We start from the raw sequence: 23,752 nt of genomic DNA, 5'->3' as shown, positions 1-23,752 counted from the left end.
AAGAGGACCTGAAGCACCTGCTGCAGAGGGTCAAGGACTGCAGCCTACAATATGGATTAAGGCTCAATGTCAAGAAGACAAAGATTCTCACTACTGGACCAATTGGCAGCATCAAGATGGATGGCGAAGAGATTGAGATTGTACACAGCTTTAGTTTGCTTGGCTCCACAGTCAACTGTCTTGGCACCAGCAGCCAGGAAATTAAAAGATGCATTGCCATGGGAAAGTCTGCTGTTAGGAACCTCTCCAAAGTACTGAAAAGCAATGGTGTCTCTCTGGAAACTAAGGTGCGTCTGATACAGGCCATGGTCTTCGCAATCACTTGTTATGCATCAGAGAGTTGGACAATGACCAAGGAGGATAGAAGGAGAATTGATGCCTTTGAGCTGTGGTGCTGGAGAAGAGTATTGAGAATACCATGGACTGCTAGGAAAACAAACAGATTTGTCCCGGAAAGGGTTAAACCGGGTGGCTCCTTGGAGGCAAGGATTCTGAGGCTCCTTCTAACATACTTTGGACATGTTGTGAGGAGAGAATGGTCCTTGGAGAGGGACATCATGCTTGGGAGGGTGGAGGGACAGCGCAGGAGGGGAAGGCCCTCTATAAGGTGGGTTGATTCAGTGACTGGGATAATCGGGATGGGAGTGTCAGAGACAGTGCGATTGGCACAGGACAGAGCAGAGTTTAGGGCTGTTGTACATAGGGTCGCTATGAGTTGAAAGCGACTCGACAGCACCATAACAACAACTCAGATCTGACTTGTACAGGAGGAGATTTTTCCTCCTTCTCCAGCAGAGCATCTGGTGGAATAAGATATATTTTTAAAAAAATTATTCATTTTAATTAAAGTTTACAGACAGTTTGGAATTCCATTCATTCATTGTTGCACTTTTCTCCCTGCCCCCCTCCCCAGTTCACTCCTCTTTGAAAATTAAAAGAAAAATTCTTTCATTGTTTTACAATCCCTCCCCTCAAGTCCACTCCACTATGCAGCCTTCATTCTGGACTCCCGTAATGACAATAATATGTAATTACATATCCCTTTTAAACAGTTTTCTCCCTCATCTGTTTCAATGTAGTATACATCATTTACTCTATCTTTCTCAGTCTCCCCCAAACCCCAATGTCAGTCCTGTTTTACAACATTGGCCCTAAATGCAGTATTTGTCCTTTTGTGACTGAGATATTTTACTCAGCATAATGTCTTCCAGGGTCACCTATTCGGTGTAATATTTCATGAATTTCTTGTTTTTCGATGCAGCGTAGTATTCCATTGTGTGAATATATCACAGCTTCTCTATCCATTCGTTTGTTGATGGGCACCTGGGTTGTTTCCAGCTCCTTGCTATTGTGAACAAAGCCGCAATAAACATGGGTGTGCACATATCTGCTTGGGTGGCAGTTATGGTTTCTTTGGGGTATATTCCCAGTAGTGGAATTGCTGGTCCAATGGTATCTCTATTTGCAACTTTTGGAGAAAGCGCCATACCGCCTTCCACAGTGGTTGCACCATTTTACACTCCCACCAACAGTGAATAAGGGTTCCAGTTTCTCCACAACCTCGCCAGCATTTGTTACTTGCTGTTCTGTTACATTTTGCTATTCTGACTGGGGTGAGATGATATCTCATAGTTGTTTTGATTTGCTTCTCTCTTAGAACTAGTGTTTGCCATCTGAATGTCTTCTGTGGTGAAATGTCTGTTCATATCTTGTGCCCATTTTCCAATTGTGTTGTTTATCTTGGTGTGGTGCTTGAGTATTTTATAAATTCTAGATATAAGTCCCTTATCTGACATGTCATTACCAAATATTTTTCCCCCCAGTCTGTGGCTGGCTTCCTTTTTTACCCTGTTGGAGAAGTTTTTGGATGTGCATAGGGATTTGATTCTGGGAGGTTCCATTCATCTATTTTATCCTCTTCGGGTTGTAGATGGCAATCTGCTCCTTAAGATCCTGTTGTTTTTAGATGCCACCAAGCCACCTCTTATTACTCATAGTGACCTCATGTATAACAGAAGTAACCCTGCCCATTCCTGTGCTGTGCTGACCATCTCGTCTGTGCCTAGGAAACCAGATGGGGCAGTTCCGCAGTGTCACAGAGTTGCCATGACGCCAAACAACAACAGCACATAAGGCACACAGGACCGGGCTATTGTTACTGCCCTATCCCTTGAGGCTTCAACATCTTTGAATCAACTTAATCTTTGCTATTTACAAATAAGGAAGGAAGTTGGGAGGCCCTTGAACCCTGGCAAACATCCAAAGAAATCCAGGGCCTCAGAAGGGCCCATTTCCAAAAAGGAAAAGACAGAGAGGGAAGGTGCCACGAGGCGGGGGTGGGGTGGGGGGGTGGCAGGCTCTGAGCTGTGGCCCTGAGACCTGGCACAGGATGGGGTGGAGGAGGCTCGGAAGACCAACTACTCGGGTCGGGCTCCTGAGTGTCCACCAGAGGGAGACAGGAGCCGCGACCAGCGGGGAGCGTGGGTGGCAGGAGCGCTCGGGCCAGCGTGGCCCCGGGCGCTGTGGGTGTGGCCCTGGGGGTGAGTCCAGGGCGCGGCGTAACGGGCCTGATGCTCGCAATGGGCGCTCACATGGTGGACACTGTGTGTGGCAGGATCCTGGTCCCCCACCCCCAGGAGCAGTCTCCGGGGTTAAAGCCACGTCCCCTGGATGTGTGAGCCCGCGGTGGCCTGTGGGCAGCTGCGATGGCACGTTGTGTTCCCCCTGCGCGCGCGCGCACAAGCGCACCCCTCCCTCCCCAGGGCTCGGTTCCCAGGGTCCTGCAACGCAAGGGGAGGGAGGGGTGTCCCGGGAGGGCCCCAGAGCAACTTTTTTCTTTGGAAAATATGTCGGTCTGGCCCCCAGCCCAGGCCTGAGTCACCAGGCTGGGTTGAGTCATGGCCTCCACCCCTGCGCCCCTCCTGGGAGCTCGAAGGGGACCCTCCACTTCTTGCTCAGGGCCTCCCTTCCCCACAGGGGCCTGACTCTCCAGCCCAGTCCTCCCCAAGACAGCGCGAGTCCACACGCAGCAAGAAGCCTTGGTTTTATTCGCTCCGTGGGGGCACAATTCATTCACAGACCCCTCCCAAGCATGGGGCGGGGGTCCACGGGGGTGAGGACGTGGGAGTCCCCGTGAGCAGCCTGGAGGGGACAGCACGTGCGTCATTTGCTTCTCTTCGCATCTTTCCACGGGGTCCTCGGCCAGGTTCAAGCACGAAGATGTGGCAAAGGCAGAACAAGGCGTGGGGAACTGAGAGCAGTCCCTGGGGGGGGGGCAGGCAGTAGCACCGAGAAACCTGGCCCCCTAAGACATTCCTGAAAGGGGGGACTGGCATACAGATGAGGGGCTTTCTAACTTGGGAAGGGTGCTGCTTAAACACTGAGAGGCTGTGTTCCAGGATCCTTAAATTCGGATCAGCAGCTGTGCAGAGCCTGAGGGCAGGGACAGGCCTCCCCTTATTCTCCAGCGACTGGCTGGCCACGTCAGTCCAGGGAAACGAGGACAGAGGATCTCTTTGGGGGTCTGTAGCAAAGGCTTAGTAGAGACAGGAGGGGCCAAACCTGGGACGTGGTCCTGGGCCCGGGGTGGGGCTCAAATGAGCACTTTAAGAGGTGAATCGTGTGGGAGGTGCGGGGGTGGGGTGGGGGGCGGTCCTTTTTCCCTAGTGGTCCCAGGGCCTGAGACTAAGTGTGGGCGTGTCCTCGCCCGGTTGGGCAGCCAGAAAGGGGTCGGGGAGCTTGCCTGTTAAGTCACTTCAACAGAGCAGCTGCTCATGGTAGGGACCAGCCAGAGGGTCTTCAGGGCCGAGCGACCCACGGGTGTGTGTGTGTGTGTGTGGGTGTGTGTGCACGTGCGTATGGCTGTGATGGTACCCTCTGCTGAGAGTGACAGCTCCACCTGGCAGGCATGTTAGTTTATTTTTGTTCTTTGATCCCTAGCACTTAACAACAGGGCCCAAAGCACAGAGTAGGTGCTCAATAAATACTTGGATGAAGGCAGAATAGATGTGTGTGTGTTTGTGTGTGTGTGTAAGTATAGAGATACAAAGGACAGGCGGGCGGGCAACGGGGTCTTGCCTCTCCCCGGGGCCCCACTAGAAGCTTTGACTCCGGGGTGTGGGAGTGGAGGATAAAGGGAGACCCCTTGGTCTTCACAACTGGGCAGGGTAGGCAGGGATGGGGCAGTGTGGGGCAGGGAAGAGGCAGGCGAGCGTGCAGCTTGACTGGAACTGGGGAGCCACAGCAGGGCTGGAGGGAGAGCAGCTCACTCGGCCGAGCCCTTCTGGCGCCTCTTGGAGGGCGGCACGAGGCGGCGGGGCAGGTTGGTGGGCAGCCCGTGGCCCTCGAGCTTGGCCTCGATGAGGTGGCTGGCCAGGGCGAACTCCTCGTCGTCCAGCATGCCGTCGCGGTCCACGTCGCTCAGCTTCCAGATGCGGCCCAGCACCGAGTTGGGCAACTTGGTGCCCACCATCCAGGTCTTGGCCTTGGAGCCGCTCAACTTGCCGTCGGCGGGCGCCAGGTTGTAAAAGATCTCGTCGTACTTGGACTTGTCCTTGGTCACCACCCACTCGGCCTCGTCGTCCGAGCCCTCCTCGCCGTCCTCCAGGGCCTCGTCGGGCCCGCGCTCCACGAAGGGGCCCATGTGCGTGCCCTCGAAGGCGCCGCCCTGCACGCCAGCCTCCGTGCTCTCCAGCTCCTCCTGGCGCAGCAGAGGCATGAGCTTGGCGATGTCGTGCGTCAGCATCTCGTCCAGCGCCTCCAGCAGCTTGGGCTTCAGCGAGTGGAACTTGGTGAAATCGTGCACCATCAGCAGATCCTGCCGGGGAGAGACAGGGGGCGCCGGGGAGTCAGGGTGGGGCGCCCTCCCCACAGCGCACCCGGGGAAACTTCCATGGTTGATATTTACTAAGCAGTGTAGAAATAGTTCAAAATCTGATGCACACCCATGCTTATTGCAGCTTTGTTCGCAATAGTAAAGAGCTGGAAACAATCCAAGTGCCCATCAACAAACCAATGGATAGAGAAGCTCTGGTATTTTCACACAATGGAATACTATGCAGCACTGAAAAACAAGGAACTCATGACAAATTATGCAAAATGGATGACCCTGGAGGACATTATGCTGAGTGAAATATCTCAGACATAAAAGGACAAATATTGCATAGGGCCACTGTTGTAAAACGGGACTGACATCAGGGTTGAGGGAAGACAGAAAAGGAGGGGAGGAATTATCATTGAAACAGATGAGGGGGAAAAAATAAAAATAAAAAAAAGAAACAGATGAGGGAGAGAACTGTTTAAAAGGGACATATGAATGGGTATTCTTGTCATTACCGAAGTCCAGAATGAAGGCTGCATAGTGAAGTGGACTTGAGGGGGAGGGATTGCATAACAACGAAAGATTTTTCTTTCTTTTTAAGGAGAAGAATGAATTGGGGGGAGGGAGTGGGTAGGGAGAAAAGTGCAACAATGAATCACTGGAAACTCTAAGTCTGTAAACTTTCATCAAAATTAATTTAAAAAAAAATAGTTCAAAATCTGGACCACCCCTCGACCCCAGTGCTGAACACTCAGAAAAGACTTGAGCATCAGATCAGGGTCCTGGAGATGCTTCTGTGGTGCCAGACTTGCCACAGAATTCCTGGATGGTTACTAAAAGGTTAGCAGTTCAAACTTGCTCAGCAGCCCAGGGAAGGCCTGGCCATCTAATCACACTTGAGTGGGGGGGAACCCAAAACAAAATAAAAAACCACCAAACTCACTGGTATCGAGGCCTTTCTGAGGCAAGCCAACTATATGGACAGGCCCCCTGGTGTTTCCGAGGCTGCAAAGCATTATTGAAGCTGACTGTCTCCTCAGGAGCAGTTGGTGGATTTGAACCACTGATCTTTAAGTTACCACCTGAGCATTTTAACCCACTGCACCATCAGGGCTCCACTCACTCCTTCATTCTCGACCACTGTGCTGATTCAGAATCATAGCTGACCCTCCATCAGCTTTCCAAAGGTGTAAATATTTTTAATTTATTTTATTTCATTATTTTTTGTGTGTACCATCAAATCAGATCTGACTGGTACAGGAGGAGATTGTTCCTCCTTCTCCAGCAGAACATCTGGTGGATTTGAACCGTGCACCTCTGAGACCGTAGTTGCAGCTTCTTGTCACTAGGCCACCAGAGCTCGCCAAAGGTGTAAATCTTTACAAGAGGGGAGACTGCTTATCTTTTTTCTTTGAAGTGCCTAGTGGATTTGAACCACCGACCTCTTGGTAGTGGTTTGTTGTATACCACTGTGTTAGAACCAACTCACAGCTAACCTTCCAGCGGGTTTCCAGAGCTAGTAAACTGCACAGGAAATTATCCATCCTTCTCCCATACAGCAGCTGGGGGATTCAAACTGTGTACCTTTGAGATTGCAGCACAACTTCTCACCCCGAGGGCACCAGAGTCCATTCTGGTTAGCAGCCTGATACATTACACACAACGCCACTGGCATTCCTTATTAAAAACTGAAAATACATGTAATAAAAAATGGATATGGCTTTGCACCAAGTATGAGAACATTATGCGTTCTCTCCTCACTGACCAACGATCTTGCTATAACTTTTCATGTCCGACAATTTCAAAATGATTGCTCATTAAGAGGAGCTCTGGTGGCCTAGTGGCAAAGAAGCTGCACTGCAATAGCAAAAGTGTGTGGTTCAAATCCACCAGATGCTCTGCTGAAGAAGGAGGGACAATCTTCTCCTGTGCCAGTCAGACCCAATTTGAGGGTACATGAAAAGAAAAAGAAATAAAAAATTAAATTTAAAAAAAAGCTTTCTAAAGTGTTTGTTTGTTTTCTCATTAAGGATGGATGTCTGGCAGTGCAGACCACTGAGGTCTGGGATGAGAGTAATGCACTAGCTATCATGATTATGATTCTAATGATTATGTGTCAGCTTGGCTGGATTATGATTGCGGTTGGCCTGGGCAATTATACAACGGTGCAATTTGGCAGTAATGATGGGGTGTTTTGTGATCAGATGTGATCATCTTCTAGTTTCACATAATGCTGGTTTTCTCTCAACAACCTTGTCTTCTTTGAAACCTACCATGCTGATCTCTCATTAGCACCAGTAGCCAGTAAATTAAAAGACATATTGCCATGAGAAAGTCTGCTGTTAGGGGACCTTTCCAGAGTACTGAAGAGCAATGGTGTCTCTCTGGAGACTAAGGTGTGTCTGATACAGGCCATGGTCTTTGCAATCACTTGTTATGCATCAGAGAGTTGGACAATGACCAAGGAGGATAGAAGGAGAATTGATGCCTTTGAGCTGTGGTGCTGGAGAAGAGTATTAAGGATACCATGGACTGCTAGGAAAACAAACAGATTCATCCTGGAAAGGGTTAAACCAGGCTGCTCCTTGGAGGCAAGGATTCTGAGGCTTCATCTAACATACTTTGGACATGTTGTAAGGAGGGACAGGTCTTTGGAGAAGGACATCATGCTTGGGAGGGTGGAGGGACAGTGCAGGAGGGGAAGGCCCTCTATGAGGTGGATTGATTCAGTGACTGGGGTAATCGGGGTGGGTGTGTCAGAGACAGTGCAATTGGCACAGGACAGAGCAGAGTTTAGGGATGTTGTACATAGGGTCGCTATGAGTCGCAAGTGGTTCGACGGCACATAACAACAACAACAACCATGCTGATAAGTGAGGAGCAGATCTTTATGGGAGGAAGTTGGCCTTCTTTCTCCTCCCAAGCAGCTGATGGATTCGAACCTCTGGCCTTTCGGTTGGCAGCCTAATTATGCTCTACTCCACCAGGGTATCAACTTAGAGGATGAATTCATGTGGCTAAAACCAACACCCCCCCCAAGCCCATCCATTCCCATTGGGTCGAGTCTGACTTGAGGCGCTCGCACGTATGACAGAGAAGCCCTTCCCTGTAGGCTTTCCTGGGCTGTACTCTTTCTAGTAGAAGACTTCCAGGTCTTCCTTCAAATATGCTGCTATGTTTGAGCCTTCAGAGCAATAAAACCAAAGCAAAATAAAACAGCAACCAAAAAGAACTTCACTGCCACTGAATTCAATTCTAACTCGCAGTGAGTGATCTCATGGGACAGACCAAAAAACCTGCCCCGTGGGGTTTCCTAAACTACACATCTTTCCAGACGCCAAATGGCTCATCGTTTTCCCTTGGAGCAGCCAGTGGATTCAAACCTCCAGCCTTTTGGCTAGCAGCTGCATGCTTTATCCACAACACTACAGGGCTCCTTGGAGTCAAGTACAAATTTTTTTTTCCTGACCCATATGTAGAGAGCAGATGTTGTTAAACGTTGTCAAGTTGGATCTGACTCTGAGCTGACGCCTCAGTGGGTTTTCAGCGACAGTAAATCACATGGAAAGAGACAGTCCTTTTTTTTTTTTTCTTGTGGAGCATCCGATGGATTTGAACCTCCTGCCTCTAGGAGGGCAGCACAATTCCTTACCCACTAGGCCACCAGAGCTCCACCCACTCAACTGGTAAACGAAAATATAAAAACTCAAACTGGAGCCGTCTGGATAAAGTACCAAATACATGTCCTCTCAATGTTGCTGTTAGATGCCTTCAAGTTGATTCCAACTCACCATGACCCCATGTGACGGATCAAAACTGCCCCGACAGTTTTCTAGGCTACAATGTTTCCAGTAGCAGACTGCCAAGTCTTTCTCTGCAGGAGCTGCTGGGTGGGTTAGAACTGGGAACCTCTCAGTTAACAGCAAAGTGCCTAATAGCTGCACCACCAGGGTACACTTGGCAACATCTGGAGACCATGTGACTGTCACAACTGGGATGGGGTGACTACTGGAATATAGGGGGTAGAGGCCAGGGGTGCTACTAAACATCCTACAGCCCCCACCACAAAGGTTCACACAGCCCCATGTCCCTGGTTCTGAGGTTTAAAACTCCTGCTGCAGCCAAATTATGTGTGCAGCACTCTCCAAACCCCATCACCAGGGCTGCTCTGACTCACAGCAATCGGCATGTTACACAGTAGAACTGATCCACAGGGTGCCTCAAGTGGAATCTACAGTAGATCACCAGCTCTTTCTTCCACAGTGGGGCTGGGTGGTGTTGAACCTCTCTAATCCTTTGGTCAACATCAGCATCAAGAAGACAAAGACTCTCACCACTGGGCCAATTGGCAGCACCATGATAGATGGAGAAGAGATTGAGGTTAACAATTACAGCTTGCTGGGTTCCACAATCAACACTCTTAACATTAGCAGTCAGAAAATCAAAAGATGAATTGCAGTGGGAAAATTTGCTGACAGGGACCTCTCCAGAATACTGAAAAGCAACCATGTCCATTTAGGGACTAAGGTGCACCTAATCCAGGTCATGGTCTTCACAATTACTTGTCATGTTTCAGAGAGCTGGACAATGACTAAGGATGACAGAAGAAAAATCAATGCCTTCAAGGTGTGGTGCTGGAAAAGAGTATTGAACATACCATGGACCACCAAGAAAACAAATAGGTCTGTCTTGGAGAGGATGAAACCAAGTTTCTCCTTGGAAACTAGGATTCTGAAGGTCTTTCTCACATACTTTGGGCACATGGCCAGGATAGATTGGTCCTTGGAGAAGGACACCATGTTTGGAAAGGTGGAGGGACGGTGCAGGAGAAGAAGACTCCGGATGAGAAAGATTGATAGTAGTAACTGGGGCAATGGTGTTGGTGTGTCGGAATTAGTGAGACTGGCTCAGGACAAGGCAAGGATCAGAGTGGCTGTACCTAGGGTCATTATAAGTTGCAGGTGACTCAAGGGCACATAACACCAACTCCTTTGGTTAGTACCCGCTGCCATATACAAATGATTGACGTTGTCACCAATTTCATTTTACCTGGATCCACAACCAACACCCGTGGTAGCAGCAGTCAAGAAATCAAAAGATGTGCTGTATTGCACAAATCTGCAGTCATGGACCTCTTCAAAGTGATAAAGAGCAAGGATATTACTCTAATAACTAAGGTGCACCTGACCCAAACCACGGTATTTTCAGTTCCTTCATATACATGTGAGAGTTAAGACAATGGATTAGGAAGACCAAAGAAGTACTGGTGCTTTTAAACTGGTGAAGAATACTGTATAGACCATGAACTAGAATAGAGCAAACAAATGTGTCTTGAAAGAAGTCAAGCCAGAGGGCTCCTTAGAGGCAAGGCTGCTGAGACTTCAGCTCACAAGCTTTGGGTACATCGTCAGCAGGGGCTAAGCCTTGAAAAAAGGACATCAAGCTTGGAAAGGTGGAGGGTCAATGAAAAAAGAGAGGAAGACGTGACAATGAGATAGACCGACACAGTGACTACAATCATGGGCTTTAAACAGCAGAAACTGGAGGACCAGGCGGGGTTTCAAGCAGCTGCACGGGGAGTCACTATGAGTGAGGGTTGATGTCATGGCATCTAACAACTGTTGAGTCACATATGACTCACAGCCACCCTTTACTGGGCTCTGAGGCTGTAAATATTTCCAGAAGATTACTACTCATGTTTCTTCTTTGGTTCGGGTGGTGAATTCGAACTGCCAACCTTTCCATTAGCAGGACAACATACTATCCATTATATCACCAGAGCACAGAGGTGAGGATGCCATCTAGGTGCATCTGAAGGGGTTACAAATACGATCTGCTTCAATCTCCATGCAATGGGTACAGGCATACCCAGGAAATATATTGCAGGTTCAGTTTCAGACTACTACAAAAAAGTATCACAATAAAGTGAGTCACATGTTTGTTTGTTTTTAATTCACCAACTCTGGTGGCCTAGTAGGTAAGGAGTTGCACTGCATTTCAAAGGCAGGTGGTTCAAATCCACTAGCTGCTTCTTTGGAAGAAAGATGGACAGTCTCTCCTGAGCAATTTACTGCGTGGGTCTGAAACCAGCTGGAGGCTCAGGTGTGAGTTAGTTCTGACCCAACGGCATTTAACAACAACATAAAAGTTTTGTTTACATGCTACTAAAGTCTACTTTAAAGAGTGTTGGTGGTGGTGTTTATAATGTGCTGCACTGCTAAGTAAAAGGTTGGTGGTTCGAATCCACCCGATATTCTGCAGGAGACAGATGGGTAAGCTCCGCCCATCAAGATTTACAAAGATTCCAAAAAGTGTGAGGAACCTGATGGAGGGTCGCAGTGGGCTAGAATCAACCCCAACAAGAGCAGGTCTGGGGCTGGGAAGTCTATTAAAGGAACACCATGTGGCACAGCACTTTAAGGGCTAAGAAACTAAGTGAAAAATTGGTAGCTTCAAACTGGTTGTCTTTGGACTGGAAGCGCAAACTCCCTACCTGCTGCTGTTGTTTTTATGAGTCAGTTGTCAGGAGTGACTCACAGCTAACCCCAGGCGGGTATTCAGAGGCTGGGATTTCTCATCCTTCTCCTCCTCCTGCTGTTAAGATCAACGGCCTTAGGAACATGATGGAGGGGGCCTGTGAGTCAGAACAGACTGTGGCAGTGGGTTTGGCAGACTACTGAGTCTGTAGCAGAGTGATGGAAAAGTCTGGAATATTGTGAGCATGACACAGAGGTGCAACGTGAGAAAAGGCACCAACAGGCTTGCTCCATGAGGCTGCCACACACTAATTTGCAAAACCAAACCAACCCAGAACATCTCATCTGTAAAGGACAATGGAGAAAAAGTGAGATGAGTTACCTACTCAGTAACTCACTAGTGACTTAGTTACTCCCTGGTGCTTCAGGTACGAGGTTCAAATCCACCAACTGCTCCACTGGAGAAAAATGGGCTTTCTCCTCCTGAGCCATCTACTGCCTCTGAAAACCCGTGGGAGTGTCAGCTATGGGTTGGTTCTGACTCGATGGTAGACAACAACAACAATCTCATCGCTCAGTTCTCAGACTCTGAATTCACATGTCAGGGACCTCTCCAAAGCGCTTAAGAGCAATGAGGTCACTCTAGAGACTAAGATGCGTCCGATTCAAGCCGTGGTCTTCACAATTACTTGCTGTGCCTCAGAACTGGACAGTGACTACGGATGACAGAAAAATAATTAATACCTTGGAATGATGGTGCTGGAGAAGAGACTTGGACATACCATGGAAAGCTAGGAGGAGAACAAAAGGTCTGTCTTAGGGTGAAACCAAGTTTCTTCTTGGAGGCAAGGATTTTGAAGCTCTGTCTTTCATACTTTAGGCACATGGCCAGGAGAGACTAGTCTCTGGAGGAGGAAATCATGGGGTAGAGAGACAGTACAGGAGAGGAAGAGTGTGGATGAGATGGATTGACTTGGTAAATGGGGCAATGGGCTTAGGTGAGTTGGAGTCAGTGAGATGGGCTCAGGACAGGGCAGGATTCAGAGCTATTGTCACATAGGGTCCCTATGAGTCACAGGAAACTCTATGGCACATAACAGTCTTGGTAGAAGTCAATGTAAAGACAGAGTCCCTGATCCTGGGCTTGATCCTGGCCTCTGTGCCTCAACCTGGCCAGACATCCCACTCTATACCTCCCAATACTTCACTGTCCACTCATCCCTGCTTCCTCAGTACTGGAATCCCCAAAAGGGGACCAAGGCAGTGGGTCGACTAGGCAAAAAAGACTCCATTTCCCAGCATTCCTTGCAGCTCGTCATAACCATGTGACTAAGTGCTGACCAATCAGATGCAAGCAAAAGTTGCTAGCGCAACTCACAGAATGAGCCTGTTCAACGCACTGGTCCCATTTGGTTCTTTTCATCTCAATTAACTAAACCTAACTGAGGGAGTGTCCGAGATGAGGAAGCCATGAGGGAGTGTCCGAGATGAGGAAGCCACGGGATAGGACAGGGTTCAGATCTGTTGTTCGGAGTTGTACTAGCAACAACAAAGAGAGCGCCAAAGGCTTTAGTGGACTATCAACTGAAAGGCACGCTGTTCGAATCCACCAGCTGCTCCACAGGAGAAAGATGGGCAATCTCCTTCCATGCAATTTAAAGCCTCTGAAAATCCACTGAAGGGATAGCTCTGCGGACGTCCAGACTGGAAGGCACATACAACAAAACAATTTAATACTTAAATTTTAGTCCTAGCATTATACCAGCCCCATATGAAGGGCTAACTAGTCACATGTGAAAAGAGCCTTGGTGGGGCGGTGGTCTCAACAGTGAGAAGAGCCAGGAGCAGAGCATGTCTTTTGGATCTAGGGTCCCTATGCTTAGGAGCTCCTAGACCCAGGGGTAGATGATTTCCAAGGAATACCAGGTCCACCGATGCTGAAAGAAGACAAAGGCAGGGATAGAAAGCCTTTCCTTGGAGTTGGCAATCTAAATTTTGGTGGTAAGATTTCTACAATATGAAAAAAACAAGAAATGTATTTGTTAAGGCACCTACCTGTGATACTTCCGTTACAGCAGCATTAAAGAACTATGACATAGTGACTAAGATAGTCACTATGCCTCCACTTGAAGGCACTGAGTCTGGATGTTTTGGTTTTTCTTCATTCCCATATCCTAATTCTTAAAGACAATCCCATGGAACAGATAGAGCTTTCCAGAATCTCCCACCCAGCCTGTCAGCTCTGAGGAGGCCCCAGCCTGGAGCAGAGAGGAGCCCAGGACCCCCCATCCTGCCTGCTGTTCCCTGATGGGCGGGCTCTCACCTGCATCTTCTGGCAGTCAGGGAAGTCGCCTGGAGATATATGATGCTCCAGCTGGATCTTTGCAAAGATGACGGGCAACTTGAGGATGAGCTGCTTCTTCTTGTTCTCCTTCCCAAACACGGAGGGCATCTCCTTCTTCAGATAGCTGATGATGTATGCGTGAACCTAGGGGTGGGGACAGGAAGCAGAGTGGATCTCGCTTAAGCCTGCCTCGGAGACTCTTGAAGGGTTAGTTAAAACACAGTTTGCCCTGAGGTATCCCTCAATAGGTAAAAAGATAAACCATGGTGCGTCCATTAAAAAAAAAAAAAACAACCAAAAGAACCCTTTTTTTTTCCTCATAGAGACTGGTGGAACCTTCAAGACTATGGCACTTGGCCACACTTTGAGCTTCATCCCTGTAGCTCAACTTTCAGTTAAACAACAGACAGATCTATGAGGTGAATAATAACACCAGGGAGGTCCTCAGCACGTGGAACATTCAACCACACACCATCACTAAAACAGAACTTGTCCAGGGATGAAGCTCTGAAGGTAGAAACAGGGAGGATGGAGGGATGAATGGAAACAAGAATCACAGAGAGAGTGGGAAGAGTGATTGTCATTGATGTCATAAAACTAAGTTAAGTATATATGGGGGAGCTCTGGTGGCCTAGTGGCAAGGAGCTGCAACTACAATCCCAGAGGCGCACGATTCAAATCCACCAGATGCACTGCCGGGGAAGGAGGGACAATCTCCTCCTGTACCAGTCAGATCTGATTTGACAGTACACGCACAAACACAAATAATAAAATAAAAAAAACAACAACACTAAGTTAAGTATATATGAAGAAATGCTCCAAGTCACTGGCAATAAGAGACATGCAAATCAAAACCACAATGAAGTACCATCTCACTCCTGTAAGAGTGGCAAAGTTTAACAGGGCAGCAAGTATTAGATGCCGGAGAAGATGTGGCAAGAAAGAAACTCTTACACATTGTTGGTGGGATTGTAAAATGGTGCAACCATCCTAGAAGGCAGTTTGGCGCTTCCTCAAAAAGCTTAACATAGAAATTCCATATGACCCAACTATCCCACTAATTGGAATATACCCTGAGAATATGAGAACTGAGGCACAAACAGAGATTTGTACATCAGTGTTCATAGTAGCATTATTCACCATCGCAAGACAATGGAAACAGCCCAAATGTCCAACCATAAACAAACAGATTGAGAAATATAGTACATTCACATAATGGAATACTATGCAGCACACAGGAGCAACAACTTTGTAAATTATTACCTAACTTTGCAGGGACTGGAGAGCATTATGCTGAGTGAACTAACTCAGTGACGTAAGGATAAATATTGTATAAAATCATTATTGTAGAAGGAGTATAAGGATCCAGGAGGGGTGGGAAAGGCTGGCAGCAGAGGGATGTAGATGTGCAGGGGGAAGAGGGGATTAATTATTGGGTTGTACAATTTGATGGGCAGGGGGGCAAGAGAAATGGAAAGAATTTGTTCAAATTTGTATTTGAATTGTGTAAATAAAGTAGTAGAAAAAAATTTTTTAAAAAAAACCTAAAACCAAAAACCCAAGTTAAGAATATATGAATGGTTGAATGGAATACCAATCTACTCTGTAAGCTTTCATTCAAACGTGTTAAAAATTATGTGTCAAATAATAATGAGTTAAAAAAAAAAAGAAATCCCCACACTGTTGCCTGGGGGTCACTTCCAACTCTGGTGCTCCACATTCCAGAGGAGAATTGGTCCAGAGGTGTTTTTTCCCTTTGGCTGCCATCTTGGCAAATGGAGCCCTGATGGCACAGCGGTTAAGTCTCTCGGCTGATAACCAAAACGTTCGCAGTTTAAACCCACCAGCTGCTACTCAGGGGAATACTGTCGTCGTTTGCTCCTGTAAAGAAACGCAGCCTTGAAACTCCTTAAGGAGCAGTTCTATCTCATCCCACAAAAGCGTTATGAGTTGGAAACAGCTTGAAAGCATTGAGTATTTGGTAATTCTTGATGAAAGCCAGACCTTACCCTGCCCCCACAACCCCCACAAGGAGCCTACTAGGTTTGAACTGCTAACCTTTCTGTTAGTACCCTAGTAACCCAGCAGCATTTAAAAATGACACCAGCATTTAAAGATGGCTCCTTGTCATAAAGATAAAAGAAAAAAATAAAATAGGCAAAACTAATCCGTTCCAATTGAGGGCATAATCGCATAATCTTGCATCAGGTTTAATGTTCTTTCTTTAAAAAATTTTTTTTCTCCTATTTTTGTGTGTGTACCATCGAATCAGATCTGGCTGGTACAGGTGGAGATTGTCCCTCCTTCTCCATCAGGGCATCTGGTGGATTTGCCTCCATCAGGTTTAAAAGAAGAAAACCATCCATCTTTGTCTTGTTGAGTGGCTGGTAAGTTCGAACTCTCAACATTCTGGTTAGCAGCCCAGCACTTAACCTACTATGCCACGGGGGAAAATTCAGGTGAGGCAGTTCTAGTCTGTAACATATGGAGCTGACAGCCACTCAAGTGGTGCTCATAGGCCGCACTTGGAGAGCCCTTGTCTCCCTGGGATTCAGGCTCAGCCTCTGCTCTGCTCTCAGCCCCTCCCTGCCTTTAAGGAGCCCACTAAGCTGACCACTCCCCATCTGACATACCAGCCCAGGCTTGTCCCTGGAGTGCCAGGCTCACAGTTAATTGGCCACATTCCTAGACATCTCCAGTGTGTGCGCCCTACTGGGAATTTTGGCCCAGCCCCCAGATCTGTGTCATGTTTAACCGGTTATTGTGGAGTTGATTCTGATGCCTGGCAACTCGTGAGCATAAGAGAACTAACTGTACCTTTTTTTAAATTTTTTAAATTATTTTTTGTGTATGTACCATCAAATCAGATCTGACTGGTACAGGAGATTGTTCCTCCTTTTCCAGCACAGTCTCAGGTGGATTTGAACCACGCACTTCTGGGATTGCAGTACAGCTTCTTGGCACGAGGCCACCAGAGCTCGCCACAGAACTGTTATTTCAAATGGGGTTTTCAAAGGTTATGATCCTTCAGCAGGTTTCCCTGAGTGACACAGCGTTTGCTGACTATCAACATAAGGGCTGGTGGTTCGAACCCATCCAGAGGCACTGCAGAAGGAAGAAATGGCAATGTGTTTCCAGATTTCAACAAGCCAATCAAAACCACCTCATCCTGTTCCCATCAAATTCAATGCTGACTCACGATGCTATCAAAGGCTGCACAGTAAAATCACTCAGTGGATTCTCTCAGCTGGAATCTTTATGGGGAGCCTTGGTGACACTGTGGTTAAAGTGCTGGGCTGCTAACCTAACAGTCAGTGGTTACAACCCCACCAGCCACTGCTGTCTGCTTCCATAAATACTTACAGCCTCTGAAACCCTATGAGGCAGTGCCACTCAGTCAGTAAGGTCCCTAGGAGCACAGAGAGACTCAAGGGCAGAGCGTCAGCCTCCGCAGATAAAGATTACGAGGCTTTGCTTCTCAGCTGCTTTTGGCTGGTTTGAATTGTCAACCTTTTGATTAACAACCCAATGCTTAAACTATCTGTTCCATTTGTTGTTGTTATGTGCTATCGAGTCACCTGCGACTCATAGCGACCCTATGTACAACAGCCCTAAACGGTGCTCTATCCTGTGTCAATCTCACTGTCTCTGACATACCCATCCCGATTACCCCAGTCACTGAATCAATCCACCTCACAGAGGGTCTTCCCCTCCTGCGCTGTCCCTCCATCCTCCCAAGCATGCTGTGCCTCTCCAAGGACTGGTCCCACCTTGCAACACGTCCAGAGTATGTCAGACAGAGCTTCAGAATCCTTGCCTCCAAGGAGCAGCCTGGTTTAACCCTCTCTAGGATGAATCTGTTTGTTTTCTTAGCAGTCCATAGTATATTCAATACTCTTCTCCAGCACCACAGCTCAAAGGCATCAGTTCTCCATCTATATCATCCCTAGTCATTCTTGTCCCACTTAGATTAATAATAATTTCCTCCACCAAAAAAAATTTTAAAAGCCCATCACACATGTTGCCATTGATTAAATTGTGACTAATAACAATCACATATTTTATAGAGTCATACTGTTTCACTGGGTTCCTGAGGCTGTAATCTTTACAGAAGGAACACCACTGGTGGCATAGTGCATAGTGGGTTACACTGCTAACCAAAGGTCAGTGGTTCAAATCCAGGTGCTCCAGGATAGAAAGAGGGTATTTCCTCCCATTAAGATTTACATCCTCGCAATCCCAGAGGCACACGGTTCGAATCCACCAGATGCTCTGCCGGGGAAGGAGGGACAGTCTCCTCCTGTACCAGTCAGATCTGATTTGACGGTACACACACACCAAAATAAAAATAATAAAAAAGATTTACAGCCTCACAAACCTGATGGTGGGTTGCTATGAGCCAGAATCATCTCAAGGGAAATGGATCTGGGTTTATATTTTATTATAGTCTTTACAGACTGCAGGGTTTTTCTCCTGAAGTGTTTGAACCACTAGTGTGTTTGAACCACTGACCTTGAAGTTAGCAGCTGTGTGCTGACAGCAGTGCCACCTGGGTTCCTTCTTAATAAAGAAACTAAGATGTTACCTGCTTTTTTTAAAAAAAATTATTATTATTTTGTGTGTGTGTGTACCATCAAATCGGATCTGACTGGTACAGGAGATTGCCCCTCCTTCTCCAGCAGAGCATCTGGTGGATTTGAACCACATACCTCTAGAATTGCAGTGCAGCTTCTTGACACTAGGCCACCAGAGCTCCCTTGTTACCTGCTTTTTTTAACTGTAATTTTCACTGGAACAGACAGTGGGGTCTGGAAGAGCAGACAAGATGTGACAGCCCAACTGACAGAACATGAGAGCCTGAGAATTTGCTGCCTTCTCTGTTCAAGAGCTTTGCCAAAATGCAGATCATCTGCTGGAATGCTGGTCATTATTATGAAAAGGATTGCACAAAAAGTTAAGTTTTGCATTGCTAATCTAAAGGTTGGCAGTTCAAACCCACCCAGAAGAACCTTGGAAAAAAGGCCTGGTAATCTGCTTCCTATATTTTGGCAAATCTTTCACACCTTCTCATTATTTTTCTTTTTTTTTTAAGGGTGGGGAAGATATGTGATTGGAAAAGTTTTCATTTTCTTAAAGCATACATTGTTTTAACTCATAAAACGCCATGCAACATGGGAGAGCCTGGAGGACATTATGTTGAATGAACTAGCTCAGGCACAAAAGGACAAATAGCACTGTTGTAAAATAGGACAGGCATGGGAGCAGATGGGAAGAGAATGAGAAAAGCGTGGATAGATAATGAACATTGTATTAGATCAGATGAGGGGAAGAACTGTCTGAAAGAAATACATGATTATGCATTACATGTATGAGAACAATCTAGAACAAGGGGTGCCTTGCAGGACAGGCTGAGGGAAGGGGAAGGAGAGAAGAAAATGCACAACAGTGAATAAAAATAAAAAGAAATATTAAAAAATCATCCTTGGGGAGCTCTGGTGGCCTAGTGGCAAGAAGCTGCACTGCAATCTCAGAGGAACACGGTTCAAATCCACCAGACGCTCTGCTGGAGAAGGAGGCGCAATCTCCTCCTGTACCAGTCAGATCTGATTTGACGGTACACGCACACAAAATAAAAAAATTTTTAAAAAAAATCATCCTTGGAGACAAGGACTCGGAAGCTTCGTTTGACCTACTTTGGACATGTTGTAAGGCAGGACCAGTCGTTGGAACATCATGCTTGGGAGGGTGGAGGGACAGTGCAGGAGAGAAGACCTTGGATGAGATGGATTGATTCAGTGATTGGGGTAATGGGGGTAGGTGTGTCAGAGACAGTGAGATTGGCACAAGACAGAGCAGGGTTTAGGGCTGTTGTACACAGGGTCACTCTGAGTTGCAGGCGACTTGATGGCACATAACAACAACAACATACATTGTTTAGGTTAACATATAATAGATTTATTATTGTTCTTGTAAATTAATTACCCGTTGCTCCGTGGAGAAGGACAGGCACTCTCCTCCTGTGTGATTAACTGCCTCTCAATGCCTGCTGGAGGGTCAGCTATGAGTCGCTTTTGACTCGACAGTACACAACAGCAACTATCAAAATTAAAGTACATGAATGTCAAACTGTATTGACAGCATTTGTGAAAAGTAAATTATTCTATAATTATTGTATTGTATCACTAATTCAAAACTTGTTGTTTGTTGTTTTTATTATTCTGGTTTTCCCTTTAAAAAATGTTTATTCATTCATTGTTGCACATTTATTTTCCTCCCTCTCCTCACTTCCTCCTCTCTGGTCACACATATAAATACCTAATCATATAGTCCTTTTGGACAGCTCCTCCCTTCATCTGTTCCAATGCAGTGTTTGTTATTATTCTGTTAACAGTGGGTTCTGATGATCGTGTCACCGGGGTGTTGGACTGTCAAGCCAAAAGTGGGCAGTTTGATTAAAAAAGAAAAGAAAGAAAGTGGACAGTTTGAATCCACCATCTGCACCTTGGGCGAAAGATAGGCAATCTCCTATCTAATTTTCAGCCTCTGAAAAATCCCTGGAGGGTCAGCTATGAGTCGGTTCCAACTGAACGGCAGTCAATTTTTAAAATTTAAGTCTGTTAAAGATGTTTTAGTTTACCTGAAGGAGTTTTCTTTTTTAAATTTTATTATTTTGTATGTGTGTACTGTCAAATCAGATCTGACAGATACAGCTGGATTCGAACCATGTACCTCTGGGATTGCAGTGCAAGGATTCGAACCATGTACCTCTGGGATTGCAGTGCAACTTCTTGCCTCTAGACTACCAAAGCTCCCTTGGAGGTGTTTTCTTATTTAATGCACAGGAAGCATTTGATTCTAAGGACCTCTACTGACATAGCTTGCTGCATGTTGAGCCGCTTATGAAATGAAAAGCTGGAAGATAGAGTCTAACAGCCACTCTGTGGGGAAAAGATGGGCCGTCTCCTCCCATAAACAGTTTCTTTAGTTTGTTGTTTTTTTCCTCCCTTTTTTGTTCTTTCCCCCTCCATAAACATTCACAGCCTTGGAAACTGATCGGGGGTTCGTATGAGTCAGAATCAGTTCAACAATAGAGGGTTTGGTTTTCGGGTAAGACAAATATTTTGATCACTGACATAAGATATAACCCTACTTAACTGTTCCTGGAGGGAACTCTGGTGGCCTAATGGGTAAGGAGGTGCGCTGTCAACCCAAAAGCACGCGGTTCAAATGCATCAGCTAAGGGAGATAGACAGGCAGTTCTCCTCCTGTGTGACCTACAGCCTCGGAAAACTCAGTGGAAGACTCAACGGCATGTGACAACAACTTTCCTACTTACATGCAAATTCAACTAAGAAGAGACTTGGGAGAATTAATTTGTAATCCCAAGACTGTTTATGAATATATTTACATATGAGTCCCTCCTGGCACAAATAGTTATGTGTTGAACTACCAGTTGGAAGGTTGACTGTTTGAACACACACAGAGGTACCTCAGAAGAGAGGCCTGGTGATGTGCTCCTCGGAGTTCCCAGCCCTGACAATTACTGAGCACTTCTGACCTGACACACCTGGGATCATCAAGATTTGGAATCCACTGGGCAGGAACAAACAATACGCTTCTCTAAAAAGACAATAAAATATCCACCAGATGCTCTGCTGGAGAAGGACGGGCAATCTCCTCCTGTGCCAGCTGGATCTGATTCGACAGCACACAAAAAGTGAAGAGAGAGAGAGAATAAATATAGAAAGAGACCCCAAAACGTTGTTTTAGGAGTTACTTCTATGGAAGTAGAATTGGAGGGCTGGCAGAGACCAAGGGTGGGAGGGAAGGGTTTTGAAGCAGTATGATTAAATGTTTTATCTGGAGAAGGCCCTACATTTTCAAGGTAAAAACAAAACCAACCAAACAAACAAAAAATCCCAAACACTTGTTTAAAAAGCTCTCAAAGAATCATGTGAATAGGTCTGCCCTAGAGAGGGTGAAACCAAGCTTCTCCTTGGAGACAAGGCTTTTGACGCTCCATCTTGCATACTTTAGGGATGTTGCCTAGAGGGACAGGTCCTTGGAGAAGGACGTCATGTTTGGAAAAGCAAAGGGACAGCACGGGAGAGGAAGACCTGGACGAGATGGATTGACTCAGTGACTGGGGTAATAAGGGCAGGTGTGTTGGAGACAGTGAGGTTGATTCAGGCAGGACAAGACAGGGTTATTGTGCATAAGGTTGCTATGATTCGCAAGAGACTCAATGGCACATATCAACAACAACAACAAAGAATCACAAGGTAAGAATTAACCCTTCTTTAATTTTTTGTTCCTTCTGGATGCTTCTAAATCCTCATACTGCCACCCCAGCCACGAGCCAATGAAACCAAACGCTCCCCCTTACAACCATTCAGGGCACAGCAGAACTGCCCCATCAAAACCCTCAAGGACCCCTAGTAGTGTAGTGATTAAGGTAGAGGGCTTCTAACCAAAAGGTGGTGAGTTCAAATCTACCAGCTAGACTGGCAGTCTCTCCTGGACAACCTTGGAAGCCTGAAAGAGGGCTGAGAGTCGAATCCTGTGTGTTTCTTAAACAAGTGGTTCCAAACCTGGACTCTCCTGGAAGTTCACTGCCTCCTCTTTCTCCCACAGTGCGGTGAGGGCATCTAAACCATTAAACTTCCGATTAGCAATTCAACATGTAATACACCAGCTGTTTGTTGAATGAACATCACTGAACCATCAAAGGCTTTGAACTCAGACAAAGACTCTGGATATTTTGGCCTCTTTCTAGGCCTCAAGGGCTACACCAGTTGCCATCAGATTGATGATGACTGATGATAACCTTCTGGGTGTCAGAATGGCTAATTTTTTTTATTGCCAGGCTTTTCTTCCTAGGCACCTCTGGCTGAGCTTGAACCAGCAACCTTTCGGGTAGGAGTTCTTAATCATTTGTGCTACCTAGGCTCTCCTCAAAAATTTCAGTATCAAAGAAAAAAGAAAGCACAATACAACAGGGAGGAGTCATTTTTCTTAGCAGCTTTCACTTCCACTGATGGACAGAGCCAGGCGTCATTGAACTCCCTACACAGGAAAGACAGGAAACTGAGGCACAGAATAGGGTGTGTTACCAAGAATCTAAGATGGTCTTGGGGTGAGCATGACAGGAGGTAAAACGGCACAGGCTGGACCAAATGTGGCATAATGAAACGTGTAGGGTGGGAGAAGGGGCCAGGTCACAGAGGACCCGTAATGCCATGCCCAGGACTCCGGTGTGGCAGTGGGGAGCCAGAGAGGGTTCCCCCAGGGAGAGGGCGTGATTGTAGGTCAGAGGAACCAATCAGGGAGGCGTGGCCAGCCGAGTGGGTGGGGCCCTGTGAGAACTGGCCAATGGTACAAGGGGGGCGGAGCCACCAGCAACTCTTGAGGACCAAGAAGAAGGGAGGTGGTGGAGGCCACTGCGCTGATGGCTTTTCCAGAGAGGAAACGGGGGAAGGTGCCAGGAAGAGATAAGAGGGCAGGGCGGGGTGGGCTGGGGGCCCGGACTCCGGGTTTCCGGAGTCAGAGCCACCTCCTGCCTGGCAGGGGCTCCAGGTGTCCGGCCTGACCCCGCCCCTCCATCCCCAGGCTCTGGACTCTGGCTCCTGCGGGCTGCTTTCCCACAGGGCCTGGTGGACGGGGTCCCAGGGAAAACATGGACTTAACCAGGGAGAGATAGAGAGAGAAAGAGATAGCGAGAGAAAGCCAGAGAGCTGGAGAGAGAGAGGTAGGGATTGAATTAACAGAAAGAGGCAGACAGGACCAGGGAACTGGAGAGACTAGGAGGGAAAAAATGAGAGATAGATAGAGGTAGAGGTAGAGGTAGAGGTAGAGGTAGAGGTAGAGGTAGAGGTAGAGATAGAGTTGAGAGAGAGAGAAGAGGGACGAGGAGGAGAGAAGAGAGAGAAACCAGAGAGATGAAAAGAGAGAGAGAGGTAGGGATTGAGTTAACAGAGAGGGGCAGAAAGGACCAGGGAGCTGGAGAGACTAGGAGGAAAAAAATGAGAGAGAGAGAGTCAGAGAGAGAAGCAGAAGAGAGAGAGAGAGAAGCAGAAGAGAGAGAGAGAGAAGCAGGGGAGAGAGAGAGAGAGA

The 23,752-nt window shown here is 47.0% G+C and overlaps 1 protein-coding gene across 1 annotated transcript in view; it reads right to left on the bottom strand.

Moving 5' to 3' along the window:
- Positions 1–3,839: 3,839 nt before the first annotated feature.
- EHD2 (EH-domain containing 2) overlaps positions 3,840–23,752 on the bottom strand; it is a 35,755-nt gene continuing 15,842 nt past the window's right edge. Inside the window, exons 4-5 of the mRNA XM_006898639.1 lie at positions 13,619–13,783; positions 3,840–4,816 (exon numbers count right to left, since the gene is read on the bottom strand). Coding sequence (XP_006898701.1) covers positions 4,265–4,816; positions 13,619–13,783 — 717 coding nt within the window. The 3' untranslated portion in view covers positions 3,840–4,264. The remainder of the gene's footprint in view (positions 4,817–13,618; positions 13,784–23,752) is intronic.

Source organism: Elephantulus edwardii, unplaced genomic scaffold (assembly GCF_000299155.1).
Source record: "Elephantulus edwardii isolate Elephantulus edwardi_28Jun2011 unplaced genomic scaffold, EleEdw1.0 scaffold00236, whole genome shotgun sequence".
NCBI classification, from domain to species: domain Eukaryota; kingdom Metazoa; phylum Chordata; class Mammalia; order Macroscelidea; family Macroscelididae; genus Elephantulus; species Elephantulus edwardii.
This window is presented reverse-complemented; position numbering and strand designations above follow the sequence as displayed.